Source organism: Salminus brasiliensis, chromosome 9 (assembly GCF_030463535.1).
Source record: "Salminus brasiliensis chromosome 9, fSalBra1.hap2, whole genome shotgun sequence".
Classification (NCBI taxonomy): Eukaryota; Metazoa; Chordata; class Actinopteri; order Characiformes; family Bryconidae; genus Salminus; species Salminus brasiliensis.
Window position 1 is genome coordinate 4,005,037 of NC_132886.1, and position 14,851 is coordinate 4,019,887.

The 14,851-nt window shown below is 44.7% G+C and overlaps 1 protein-coding gene across 4 annotated transcripts in view; it reads right to left on the reverse strand.

The window, feature by feature from the left end:
• esyt2b (extended synaptotagmin-like protein 2b) overlaps nucleotides 1–12,698 on the reverse strand; it is a 65,899-nt gene extending 53,201 nt beyond the window's left edge. For all 4 annotated transcript variants that reach the window (XM_072687160.1, XM_072687159.1, XM_072687158.1 and 1 more), the window contains exon 1: nucleotides 12,082–12,698. In XM_072687160.1, coding sequence (XP_072543261.1) covers nucleotides 12,082–12,363 — 282 coding nt within the window. In that variant the 5' untranslated portion in view covers nucleotides 12,364–12,698. The remainder of the gene's footprint in view (nucleotides 1–12,081) is intronic.
• Nucleotides 12,699–14,851: the final 2,153 nt, after the last annotated feature.

Sequence of the window (14,851 nt, forward strand, 5' to 3'; positions counted from 1 at the left end):
TAAAATCCTTTATTTTCAGGATCAGTTTCTATAATCAGACTTTCTGGACTGACTGATTTAGTTTAGTCGAGACTTAAAATCTTAAAATGATGTTTTATAGTGTTTAATATCTGATAATCCAGTCTGATCTCCTCCCTGACCAATCAGCTCCCAGCTCCTTTACAACACTGCAGTCTAATCACTTCCTGTGTGTGTGAGAGAGTGTGTGTGTGTGATTGGGGTTTCTATAGCTAGTGTGTATGTGTATGTTAGCATTAGCGTTAGCCTCCACTCGGTTCTGAATGGGTTCTGGTTTATAAACAGAGAAAGGAGAGCGAGCAGTTCTCCGGTTCTCCCGCTGGTAAAACAGAGCATTTCAGTGAGAGTTTTATAAAGGGTCAGATATTATGGTCTGTTTTCAGGTTCCACTGTAAAATAGCTCCACACTGCAGAACCTCAACTCCTTTATTTACCTTCTGAGAACGTCCTGCTGCAGCCGGCTGGGCTGTAATGTCTGTTAATGGTGTCTTGAGGACAGCAGATGGCGCTCTGAACACTGTGGTTAAAACTAAGAGTCGGAACTGGTTCAGGATTAAAATAGCCCATACCTGATCCATTAAACTAGGCCTGGATCGGCTCTAGTATGAACACATGGTAAACCCATTAAACCCAAAGCTTTTTGAGTAATGTGGACTATCGGGCCTGAAGCCTCACAAGGCAATCGGCTTGTAGCCGAACACGGTCCATGCTGCTCTCCAGTCCAGAACAAAACCTGATGGTTGAGCTCTTCTTCTCACCATGATGAAGATGATGAAGATATTGATGATGGTGTCTAGCTTCCACAAGTGCAAAAAAGCGACAGATGGCAGATAACTGTCGATACCCAATCTATCAAAATATGCCTGGATCAGCTGTATCCTGCAGTCTAGAGTTATGGACACAGTCTTGCACACATTGCAGACAACAGCAGATGGTGTGTTTCCTAGAATAACACAGGCTGTTGTCCATCTGCTTTAAACTGAACAGCCACTTTCATGCTTATCTTCCTGACTTTGGAAGTGCATTACTTTACCTGACAGTCTAGACAAAATTGTAGAAGTTTTGGACAGGCAGAACTTTGGGCTGAAGTTCAGGAGGCTTCTGCTTGAGGCAGAAGGCCATTCCCTCCTCAGGTACAGAGTGGATAGGATGGTGAGCACATGAACATATGAACAAGGTGGAGATGGAACTTATAGGACGTTAGATTGGAACAAGAAGGGGCTTCAGACATGTCCATCCTTCCCAAATTCAAGCAGCTCTGGGACCAGAAGGCTCCCAGTGGGGATAGTGAGGATGAGCAAGGTACAGATGGAATTTAAAGGACGTTAAAGGACAAAGATCTGACTGCATGGGTCAGATGGCCTAGAGGTTAGAGAAGCAGCCCTGAGACCAAAAGGTTGCCAGTTTTATCTTCTAGATCGGCAGGAAGATATGGAACTTATAGGACATGGATTGGGACAAGGAGGAGCTTCAGGCATGTTCCTCCTCCAAAACTTCTAATTCAGTACTCAAAACACATCTGTCTGCATGGGTCAGATGGCCTAGAAGCAGCCCTGAGACCAGAAGGTTACCAGTTTGATCCCCCAGACCAGCAGGAAGTGGGGACAGTGGGGAAGAGCAAGGTAGAGATGGAATTTAGAGGATTTGTGGAATAACCGTTGTTGAGCACATCAGATCTGAAGACAAGCTTTACTAGAAAAGATCAGACTCAAAACACATCTGACTCCATAGGTCAGACACCCTAAAGGTCAGTGGAGCAGCCCTGAGATCGGAAGGTTGCCAGTTTTATCTCCTAGACTGGCAGGAAGATATGGAACTTATAGGATGTTGGATTGGGACAAGGAGGAGCTTCAGGCATGTTCCTCCGCCCTAAATTCTAATTCAGGACTCAAAATACATCTGTCTGCATGGATCAGATGGCCGAGAGGTTAGAGAGAAGCAGCCCTGAGACCAGAAAGTTGCCAGTTTGATCCCCCAGACCAGCAAGACGTGGGGACAGTGGGGAAGAGGAAGGTAGAGATGGAATTTATGGGATGTTAGAAGGAGCTTCAGGCATGTTCCTCCTCCCAAAATTCGAGCTGTGGCCAAAAAGTTAAAGAAGCAGCCCTGAGACCAGAAGGTTGTCAGTTTAATCTCCTAGATCATCTAGAACTGGGGGAAAGAACCGATAAACCAGTCTAACTGATCTGAGAACTGATCTTCGTTTGTGTGTATCCAATTGAAGACAGTTTGTCTGAGTTTCCAGTAGAGATAAACGGCAAGGCAAAGACGGGCTGTTTAGGGTTACCAAGGCAACAGTGTTTCTATGGCGGCAGTGCCTATAGGAGATGAATCAATTTACTTATTAAGAGTATCTGTACGACTCTAACCTTGAGCACACAACCACAGACGCTCAGCGGGGGTGTTCGTTGTGCCCTGGCCTCATTATAAAGCAGTTAGACAGGAATGGACTGTAACCCGATGAGGGTTTGTTTTTTTGGGACTGGAGAGATCACAGTCCCGTCAGGCTGGTTAATCCTCAGATTAACACTGTTCAGACTCAGGTCAGGAGCAGCTGAGCTGGGATCAGCGCTGGACTCAGAACGGTGTTAACCTGCTTACAGTTACAGTTTACTCGAGATCTGAGGTTATTAGATCTTTATTAAATTAATAAATGAGCTTGAAATTGGCATGAGAGAAGATGCCGAAGTTTAGGATGCTCTGAGTCGGAAATCTAGGAGATTGAAGAGATGATGGAAACCCCTGAACACTCCAAGTCTTATTGCACTCTAAGGTGTAGTACTCATTCCTCAGCTTAGTAAAAGAAGTTTGCAATAACACTTTCGGCCCACCAGAGGGCCGAAATTTCGTTACTGTCAGCCTCGGAGTGGTTCTTTGTATTGTGTCAGAATTTCATGATGAATGGACCAATAGAAATGCTCGAAAATGACCTGGGTATAAAATCTTTTACACTGACTTCCACTGAAAGTTCAGAAGGTTTGTTTTCTTATGGCCAGAGCAGACTCTACCTGCTGAGGAGATTGAGGTCCTTTGGAGTGCAGGGAGCGCTCCTGAGGACGTTCTTCGACACAGTGGTGGCATCTGCCATCTTTTATGGAGTGGTCTGCTGGGGCAGTAGCATCTCGACGGCAGATAAGAAGAGACTGGACAAACTCATAAAGAGGGCCGGCTCTGTCCTGGGGTGCTTCTTAGACCCAGTGCAGGTGGTGGGAGACAGGAGGATGACAGCCAAGCTGGCATCCATGCTGGAGAACAGCTCCCACCCCATGCATGAGACTCTGGCAGCACTGGGCAGCTCCTTTAGTGACCGGCTGCTTCACCCCAAGTGTGTGAAGGAGCGGTATCGCAGGTCCTTCCTTCCTGCTGCCGTCAGACTGCACAACCAGCACTGCTCCCAGCGGACCACATACACACACACTTAACCACATACACACACACTTAACTACACACACATGTTCATGTTCAGGGTATACTATGTGCAATATCCCACCCCCATGTGCAATTAAGAGTCTTTTACTGTAAATAATATTGTTTATTGCTTTTTTAATTCTTATCTATATTGTGTGTATATAGTGTAAATTATTTATTTATCTAAATTTTTGTAACTGAGTGTCCTGCTATCCCTTTCTGCTGTTACACTGTGAATTTCCCCACTGCGGGACTAATAAAGGACTATCTTATCTTATCTTATCTTATCTTATACTGTAAACCTGCTGTTTAGGAGATACAAGGTTTTTCCAAAGCAGCATAACAAAGTGTTGTTTTACACTCTGTATAAGTGTGTGAGCATAGATCAGTGCAAGCAAGGTCACAGCATCATTTTAATAATTCAATAATTTGCCAATTGCCAATTATCTGACCCGTACATACCCCCATGGAGGGTGGACCAACACACAGCCCCTCCAAGCGTCGCATACCCAGCCTCGACCGCCTGCAGGCTGGTGCCTCGAAGCCGGGTATGCATGGGCGGCCAGTGACAGGCAGCACCGCAGCAAAGTGATGTGGGGAGAGAGCGCCATCTACCCACTCTGTAGAGAGCAAGGCCAGTTGTGCTCTCTCTGGCCTCGGCTGCCGATGGCTAACAGCATGACCGGGATTCAAACCAGCGATCCAGCACATTCGTCCGCTGGACCACCAGGGCCAGTTAAATCTAGTCAAACAGTGCTATTATCCCCTCCCAATTTCCGTCAATACTCTACACTCTCTCAGAAGAGGAGGGTCTTCAGGTTTGAGGACAGCGAGCGTTGGACTCCCAGGGGAAGTTCGTTCCACAGAAAGAGTCCCTGCCGTTCCTTCTTCGACAGGAAATCCAGCAGAACTACTTCAGGAGAATATGGCCGCAAGGCTTAAAAGGCCGAAGCTAATGCTAGCCTGGGTGGAGGAAGCTACTTTGTGATGCACCCATTGCTGACACAGATGTGCAAATGCACATACACACACAGCTTGTCTAGTCCCTGTAGAGAAGAAGTACTGCCAGTAGAATAGGACTCTGCAGGAGCAGATAAACATAATGAACCTATTGGCACCATGTTGCCTAATGCCAGGCGTGGGCTAGTCGAGGGGTATAAAGCCCCCCAGCATTGAGCTGTGGAGCAGTGGAAGAACTGTGACACTATGTCACTCAATGCATTCAATCAAATCCTCACAACAATGCTCCTCCTCCAGAATCTGGACAGTATGGACAGTAGAGACAGTTACTCCAAAAGCAGGATTGACTCTTTTTAATAGCCTTGATTTCTGAAGAAACAGCGAATGAACAATGTCCCAATACTTTTGTCTTAATACTTCATTTACTTCACTCCCTTCACCGAATCAGAACACAATGTCAAAAACAGGCAACTCCTGCCACAGTGTCGTAACACCACTGCCCCCCAAACACAGCACAACCTGCCACATCCCGCTGTGAGTCAGCAGGCAGGATGAGTTAGCAGTCTGGTCTGATCGCGTTCCCTCCGTCACCATTCAGAGATGCCAGACGTTTCATTTTCCAATACATACAATTAAATCTGTCATCTCTTGGACAAGCCTTCAGCCCAGACCCATCGGTGTCTCTAACGCATCTATCACACAGTGAGATCCCAGACTGCAGAGAGACTGAAAAATCGAGACATCGCTCTCTCTAAAGAGACTCTTTCGTGCAGATGAATGGGCAGGAGCTCGAGCTGTTTGGTGCTGTGAATTACAGTACGAGCTGATGGATGACTCCCGCCTGCAGGAAACCCTGCAAAAAAAAAAGCTGTGAGAGAACAGTGCCTGTGAATCCATCAAGCTCACACCTAGAAGTGATTCTCTATTGCTAATACGCCTTCAAATAGGTACACTGCCCATCAAAGTTTAGACTCTCTGGAGCAGAAAAACATCACGCTGCCTAAAGCCAGACCAGGCGTGGGCTAGTAAAGGGGTATAAAGCCCCCCAGCATTGAGCTGTGGAGCAGTGAAAGACCTGTGTTGCTCTATCCAGCAATTTTTGGGATGAGTTGAGAAGTTGTGGATAAGGTGGAGTGATGATCATCATACAACACTGTGTCGCTCAATGCATTCAATCAAATCCTCACAGCAATGTTCCTCCAAAATCTAGCAGAAAGTCTTTCTCCCTGGACTGTAGAGACAGTTACTCCAACAGAAGCAGGATCAACTCTTTTTAATACCCTTGATTTTTGAAGAAACAATGAACAATGAGCAGGTGTCCCAATACTTTTGTCAACATAGTGTGCATCCAGACCACAAGCTGGAGAATATGAAAGCGTGGCTAAAAAGGCTAAACGTGAACGCTAGCCGACTGTGTAAACCCGATGAAGGCCCCTTTGTCCCACCCAGACCGAGCCTCCTCAGTGTCTCAGACCGTCTTCAGTGAGCTCAACAACAGTAAAAGTGCAGCTCATGGAAGTTCCTCTACAGCTCAGCTCCTCCATGTACTGAACAGAAAGGACACCATGCAGGTCCTGCTGCAGACGACCGGCCTCTTCCAGCCAAGGCTGTCTGTCAATCACTGTCAATTCCTTCAAGTGTAGCCCCGCCTTCTTACGATAGAGCAGAATAAGGGTCAATACAGGTCAATATCAGCACAGGGAGACTAACTGCTGGAATTTGGAGACACTGGAGATGGGAAGACGGTTTAGAGGAGGAGAATGAGATGGGAAATGGGCGGAGCTTCACTTTTGAGAGACGTTGCGCTGTCCATGTTTCCTACAGCCATTAGGTCAGAAGAAACACACCGACGGGCTCATTCAGCCTATGATTGGCTTCACACTTATCTAATAGGTTGCCAAGCTGAAGGTAACCACACTGTGAGAGTGAGGAACACTGCTCCAATGGACCATCCCAACCCTCAGCTCTCCTGGCAGCAGGACGACGTTAACCTACAGTATTTGAGATTAAAATAGGGTGAAAATTAGTCGGGTGCACATGTTGTTCCACGTAAACAGTGGTCACCTTCTCAAATGAAAGGACATCACAGAGCCTCTCTGGCCACCAGTTAAAAACCAGGGGATCAGCATGCTTCCAAACTTAGACTGAGTCACGTCACAGTGGTCCGGCCTTTGTTTACTGACCGTGGGGACAGCTTCGGCTTTGACGCAAAGCATTATTGTAGCTCAGCTGCCCTCAAGGGGCTTTTTTCCTTAAGCACAGTAAAACACTAAGATGACCAAGGTCACTGGCCTGGTTTGTGATATGCTTGTAGTCAAAGGTGTCAAAAGTGTTCCCATTCATTCCTCAGGTTGAAGTGAGTGGAGATACGAGGGTTTAAAAGACTTCTATAGAAGCTGAAGTATCAACTGAAGCTTTTTACTCCAGTAAAAGTGTAAAAGTACTGGTTTCAGAACGATGACAGCTGAGAGGATCATCGGAGTCTCTCTCCCCTCCGTCATGGACATTTACACCACCCGCTGCATCCGCAAAGTAACCAGCATTGTGGATGACTCCACCCACCCTTCACACAGACTGTTCTCCCTCCTGCCATCAGGAAGAAGGTACCGCAGCATCCGGTCCAACACGACCAGACTCTGCAACAGCTTCTTCCCTCAAGCCATCAGACTCCTCAACACAACTCAACTTCTGACCTGATGTCTTTTCTGTTACATGCACTCTCTCTCTCTCTCTCTCTCTCTCTGTCTCTCTCTCTCCAACCATTTACCCCAGATAAAATAGGAAGCATTTTTTTGCACAAAGCATTTACATTAATAACTTTACTACCTCACTGGACTCAATATTTATTACACACTGCATAATATGCACACAACCAGCAATTATTTATTATTCTCTGTCTGTACTGTGTTGTGCTGCTGTCCGCACTTGTTTGTGTTGCACTTGTGTTCTGTCTGCACTGTGTCTATGTTGCACCATGGTCCTAGAGGAACGTTGTTTCGTTTCACTGTGAACTCTATATGTAGTTGAAATGACAATAAAACCCACTTGACTTGACTTCAAATAGAAAAGTAAAAGTAATGGAAGGAAAACAAAGGCCGAAAGCTTAGGCCGCACTACAGGGGTCTATAGTGCACTACCCCCCCCCTCCCCAAAAACCCATTTCTCTAAAAGAACGAGCTTCCCCTGGGGGTCCAAACAGCAGAGTCCAGCACTCGCTGTCCTCAAACCCAGACTGAAGACCCTCCTCTTCTGAGAGTACTTGGGTGAATAGTAGAGTGGTCTCCTTTTTTTGAAGTCTGTTTAAACTAGCTGAGGTTTTTCTTGAGGAAACCGTGAAGCACTTTTGTAAGTCGCTCTGGAGAAGAGCGTCTGATAAACGCCTTAAATGTAAATGTAAATGTCTTCCAGCAGATCGGGCTGGATGAGTGGGCGGCCATTTACTCAGAGAAGTTAGAGACAGAGTTAGATCTGATTGGATGATGGAGACGAAGCTAAGATCGATGCAAATGCCTTTATTAATGGATCGTCTGCTTTTTCAAAATGAATATTACAGCCTCCTACTATCATAACGTTGTCGCTGCACACTGCCAAGTCTGCGGCAAGATCACTAAATTCTTTCAAAAATTGAGAGTAGGGCCCTGGAGGTCTATAAATATTAATAAGTGTGAATGCATTGTTATTTGTGACCGGATTGGATATATTAACGTAGAGAACCTCCCAACGTTTGGCGCCAGTCTGCCGAACTACACTGGGTCAACCCTGGTCTTCAGACGTTCCTCACTGAGAACATTCCTCAAATCGGAGGCAACAACCCAAGACCTGCCACCTATATCTCAGTTGTCGTCAACAGACCCTTAAAAAAACCTGAGCCAAGCCTCCCATCTTTCCCATCACCTTCACACCTCTATTTGGGGTTGTTTTTAGAAACCACCCAGTTTGAGTGACCCATCTATCTGTGGAACTGTGACACACAGCGCCTGTCCTGTTCTCCTGGAGCAACGTTCCCCAGCTTGACTTAGACCATAGCTGTGGTTTTGGACTCGGCCCAGCTGCCTCAGACTCAGTAACGGTCAAACGGCACATGTCCTAATTGCTGGAACTGCATTTCAGACATCCACTGTGGGACTTTACAGCAGTTCATCTTAACACTGATAAGAAGACCTGACATGGGGATTGCTCTCACGTTGCAACACATGGATGTGTGACACAGCAGTTGGCTATCGCCACTGTCAGGGGTCTCAGTTTAACCTGAAGGTTTGGCACTAAGCTGGTTAAGGCATGTTTAACGGGCTGGTATCAGTAATGTAAGCTGGCCCCAATCTGATCCTTTGATAATGTGGTGGATTTACACTACTGTTGTGAAAGTGGTTTAATATACAGCTGCATAATAAATACAAATACAAATATTTATATAAAATCAGCCTCAAAGTTACTTGGTCAGAAATCTTTTATCTCCAAAATGGCAGGTTTACAAGTCGAAGGACTTTTTGAACTTTCACATTTTTCATCCCATAAATGTAAAGAACAACTACCAGATTCATTCACACTGCTATCACAATTCCATGGGCCTGCTCCAGAACAGGGTCTCTGGGGGGGCTCCTGGGTGGCGCTTCTGTCTAAGTGCTAACTTTGTTAACAGGTTTAAGTCCTGGTGATGCCACATCCATCTGTGGCCAGGGGTTCTATAGAGCTTTAACCTTATGATCAGGTTTGAATCCTGGTGATGCCACATCCATCCTGGTGATGCCACATCCATCCAGGCGATGCCACATCCATCTGTGGCCAGGAGTTCAAGAGCCTTAACCTTAAGATCAGGTTTGAATCAGGGTGATGCCACTCCATCCAGATGATGCCACATCCATCTGTGGCCAGGAGTTCAAGAGCCTTAACCTTAAGATCAGGTTTGAATCAGGGTGATGCCACACCCATCCTGGTGATGCCACATTCATCTGAGGTAAGGAGTTCTATAGAGCTTTAACCGTATGATCTTGTTTGAATCCTGATGATGCCACATTCATCCTGGTGATGCCACATCCATCCTGGTGAAGACACATCCGTCCAGATGATGTCACATCCATCTGTGGCCAGGGGTTCTATAGAGCTTTAACCTTATGATCAGGTTTGAATCAGGGTGATGCCACACCCATCCAGGTGATGCCACATCCATCTGTGGCCAGGAGTTCAAGAGCCTTAACCTTAAGATCAGGTTTGAATCAGGGTGATGCCACACCCATCCAGGTGATGCCACATCCATCCATGGCCAGGGGTTCTAGAGAGCGTTAACCTCATTTTCAGGTTTGAATCCAGGTGATGCCACATCCATCTTTGTGATGCCACATCCATCTGTGGTCATACGTTATTGAGAGCAGAACTGGCCTTGTTCTAGCTCCAAGTGTGTTGAGCTCCAGCAGTACTCCATTAGCAACATTCTGAGAAGATGTAGAGCTTCATGTGTCTCAGAGGCCTCCACCCTCCAAGCACTGGTGGCACCGTGTGATGGGGGAGTCCTAGCTACTGGGTGAAATGTGATAAGGACTAAAACTGACTAAAGCAACATTATGTAGAATTTCTACCTTAAAACAGCAGCTCAAATCATGTTGATGCTCCACTGACTTGTCTATATGCTAGCTATACGCCGGCTACTGCAACTAGTAGCTACTGCTACTGTAACACTGATGAAGTGAGCAGGACAAGGAAAGGGAACTGTGTCACTCGAACCATGACCCGAGTCTGGTTGTGTACAATCCTGTAATAATACTCTGCCAAAAAACACCAATTCACATAATGCTGCTTTAAAATGATCTTATAAAAAAGAACAGGTTCTCTGGTATGATGCCATTGCAGAACTCTCAGAGATTTTAATGGGTGGTTCTGTAAAGAATATTTCCTGCTGTGTAGAACCCTAAACGAAAGAACCCCCACATAACATACATATACCAATGAAAGGTTTTCTAGAACTCTAGATCCAAGCCAAGTCGACTTTTCTGGAACCTTAATTGTTAACAGAGAACCAGACTGTAGCCAGAATTCCTCTACATGTGCCCTGTAACCTGTGTTTCTCCAGAACTCCAGGGTCACAGTCTGGAGCTCAGCTGGCCGCAGCAGGGTGAACCACAGCACTGACCCAGGTGCCACTGTCCAGCTGCTGTTAGGTTGCAGGGACGGGGAACCCTAATAGGAACAGACCCGGTGCTCATGTAAGAAAGTGACCCTTATTAAATTGATAAGGTATCCAGTCATATCCAGTGTGTCTTTACCCCAAATGCAGCCAAGACAACCAAGGTTGGTGCCTCAGATTTACACTGGAGCTATGAGGTTAATAGACAAAAGTATTGGGACGCCTGCTCATATTCATTGTTTCTTCTGAAATCAAAGGTATTGTCTGGAGGAACTGTCTCTACTGTCCAGGGAAGAAGGTTTCCTGCTAGAATCTGGAGTTGGAGCATTGCTGTGTGGATTTGATTGCATTCAGCGACAAGAGCGTTAGTAAGGTCAGGATGTTGGATCATCATCTCCAACTCCCCAACTCATCCCAAAAGTACTGGATAGAGCTCCACCATCCATCATTCCAGAGAACATGGTTCTTCTACTGTTCCACAGCTCAATGCTGGGGGGCTTTATACCCCCCTAGCCCACTCCTGGGCTGGCATTAGGCAGCATGGCACCAATAGGATCATGTTAATCTGATCCAACTGATCCAATCTGATTAAACTAGCAGAATGCGTTCATTAGAAGGGGTGTCCACAAACATTTGGACATATTGTGTATATCCACCTCCAAAATGTGAACACACCCGCCCAGTAAAGCAAGCAGGTGCTAGGCTAAGAGCTAACCTAGCTGACTGGCAACAATCTCTTCAGTTTGCTAACAGCAGATCACACAGAGATGTTCATGTATCAGTGCTAAGCTATGCTAGGCTAAGCTAGGCTAAGCTAGGCTATGCGGCTCTTTACAGTGATGCAACTCCGTAAAGGGGAAATCAGCGGTAAAGTAACAGGGTGGTAAATAGGCCTGTTAAGCAGCATATAAGCAATGTCCCACCCCACCCACACATGCAAGGGTTCGATTAGATGGTGCTAGACCAGGTGCTGCACATTAGCGTTCATTGGGGTTCTCTTATTCTATAAAGGGGATGGAGGCCAGGTTCTACCCCCCAGACCCAGAAAACAGCAGCAGGTGTCTGTATATACACCGATTAGCCACAACATTAGCATTACCCCCCATCATGCCACCAAAACAGCTCTGATCATTGAAGGCATGGGCTCCGCAAGACCTCTGAAGGTGTCCCGTGGTATCTGGCACCTAGCAGCAGATCCCTCAAGTCCTGGAAGTTGTGAGGCGGGGCCTCCACGAGCATCAATGACCCTGTCTGGCACCGGCTGTCCTTCTTTGGGAGGTAGGTGCTGACCACTGCATACCAGAAACACCCCGCTAGACCTGTCGGATGTCTGACCCAGTTATCTAGAACCTCATAGCACCTTCAGCTCACTTGCAACAGATCCACCCCTTAACAGGAGCCACTGGAGCACAGCTCATCATGCTATTCACTTCACCTGGCAGTGGTACTAATGTTATGGCTGATCAGTGTACTTCACCTGCCCCTCTGAGAGCAGTGCAGGGGTTCTGCATGCCCCTCCAGCCCACGCTAGGCGTGTCCGCATACTTCTGGCCACGTGCAGTGCAGCTGTAACTCACCCACGCCGGCACCTCGCCGTGCTCTTCCCACTCCCTGCTCTCCATCTCGCGCTGCAGCCTCTCGCCCCTGCTCGCTCTCCTCTTCCTCCACATGAAGAGCAGCGCGAGCCCCAGCAGCAGCCAGCACGCGCTCAGCTCCAGGTACCCGAGCGCGTAAACGGGGAACACGAGCACGAGCGAGCGGGCCAGGTGCGACCACACGCGCGCCACCTCACCTGCTGCGCGAGACCAACACCTGCTGCCCGGCCCAGGTGCGCTCGCGCTTGTGTCAATATCAGCCATTTATTGAGATGTATAATAATTGTTATTGTTATTATTATTAATTATGCCTTATTAGCGCGAGCGGTCAAGGCTAAGTAGTGCTGCGCGTGCAACAGTCCATCCTGGCACAGTCTCGAGACATTATTATTATTAATAATAATAATATTAATAATATGGATAATCCAATGCGCACGTGCGAGATAACAGCGACTGATGGTGTGCGCGCGTCCAGCCCATCCTGTCTCGGTCGTCCGGTCCAATAATAAAAGTTCAATAATAATAATAAGGATAATAATAGTAATATTTCCGAGGCGCGCGGATTCTGCACGTGAGAGTCTCGCTCCCTCGCTCGTGCACTCTTTACTCCTCTGATCTCTGAGTCTGCTCCTCAGAGCCTCAGCACAACTCCGAGAGAGGGGCGGGGCCACAGCTCACACGCTGCAGGAGGCGGAGTCTGCTCAGTTTAGCACGCGCTGACGCAGGCTATGTTCTCTGCTGTTAGACCGTCTACTTATTTTTGACCCACTGATGTCCAACAGCTGCGGTAATGTTTATGCTTTGATTTTAATGAATCGGAGTTTAATCAAATAAAAGATTAAAGAAAAAAACATGAATGTGACTCTTCTAAGAGAGGACATGAGCGCACGCGGTGAAGACACTGTGAAGAATGGACAAAAATATGTAATATAAAGATAAATAATACATACAGTATTTAGTTTATCTGTTCGTTTGTTTATGAATGCCTTTATGACGTTTTGTTTATTTACCCGTTGTTTCACATATATTATATATTAAACTATATATTAAAGTTAATATATTAAATTATTATATAGAATATATATATATATATATATATATATATATATATATATATATTAAACTACAATTATATATTAAACCTGTACAATTTAAACACTTTAAGTGCAATAGTGTGTGTATAGTATATGTATAGTGTGTGTATAGTGTGTGTATAGTATATGTATAGTGTGTGTATAGTGTGTGTATAGTATATGTATAGTGTGTGTATAGTGTGTGTATAGTATATGTATAGTGTGTGTATAGTGTGTGTGTATAGTGTGTATAGTGTATGTATAGTTTGTCTGTATAGTGTGTGTGTGTGTAGTGTGTATAGTGTATGTATAGTGTATGTATAGTGTGTGTATAGTGTGTATAGTGTATGTATAGTGTGTGTATAGTGTGTGTGTAAAAGGTGTATAGTGTGTATAGAGTATATATAGAGTATGTGTAGTGTGTGTGTAAAAGGTGTATAGAGTGTGTATAGAGTATATATAGAGTATGTATAGTGTGTGTGTAAAAGGTGTATAGAGTGTGTATAGTGTATGTATAGAGTATGTATAGTGTGTGTGTAAAAGGTGTATAGTGTGTATAGAGTATATATAGAGTATGTATAGTGAGTGTTTATAGTGTGTATAGAGTATATATAGAGTATGTGTAGTGTGTGTGTAAAAGGTGTATAGTGTGTATAGACTATATATAGAGTATGTGTAGTGTGTGTGTAAAAGGTGTATAGTGTATGTATAGAGTATATATAGAGTATGTGTAGTGAGTGTGTGTATAGTGTGTATAGAGTATATATAGAGTATGTGTAGTGTGTGTGTAAAAGGTGTATAGTGTATGTATAGAGTATATATAGAGTATGTGTAGTGTGTGTGTAAAAGGTGTATAGAGTGTGTATAGTGTATGTATAGAGTATGTATAGTGTGTGTGTAAAAGGTGTATAGTGTGTATAGAGTATATATAGAGTATGTGTAGTGTGTGTGTAAAAGGTGTATAGTGTATGTATAGAGTATATATAGAGTATGTGTAGTGAGTGTGTGTATAGTGTGTATAGAGTATATATAGAGTATGTGTAGTGTGTGTGTAAAAGGTGTATAGTGTATGTATAGAGTATATATAGAGTATGTGTAGTGTGTGTGTAAAAGGTGTATAGAGTGTGTATAGTGTATGTATAGAGTATGTATAGTGTGTGTGTAAAAGGTGTATAGTGTGTATAGAGTATATATAGAGTATGTGTAGTGTGTGTGTAAAAGGTGTATAGTGTATGTATAGAGTATATATAGAGTATGTGTAGTGAGTGTGTGTATAGTGTGTATAGAGTATATATAGAGTATGTGTAGTGTGTGTGTAAAAGGTGTATAGTGTGTGTATAGAGTATTTATAGAGTATGTATAGTGTGTATGTAAAAGGTGTATAGTGTATGAGTATGTAGGTATATACACACACTTGTGTCAATGTGATGTGACAGTAAGGGTGATTTGATCTATCACACATTTATTCTGTCACTCATCTGTTTATTTACTGTAATGTTTGTTTGTTGATTTTCTTACTGTCACATATCTGTTTATTTAATGATTTATTTATTTCACACATTATTTATATCACATATTTCTAATGATCTATTAGATGTATTTCTACATTTTTATTTGTTTCACTATCTGACTCTTTCTTTTTGGCTGAATTTATGTATTCATTGATTTGATTGTTTCAA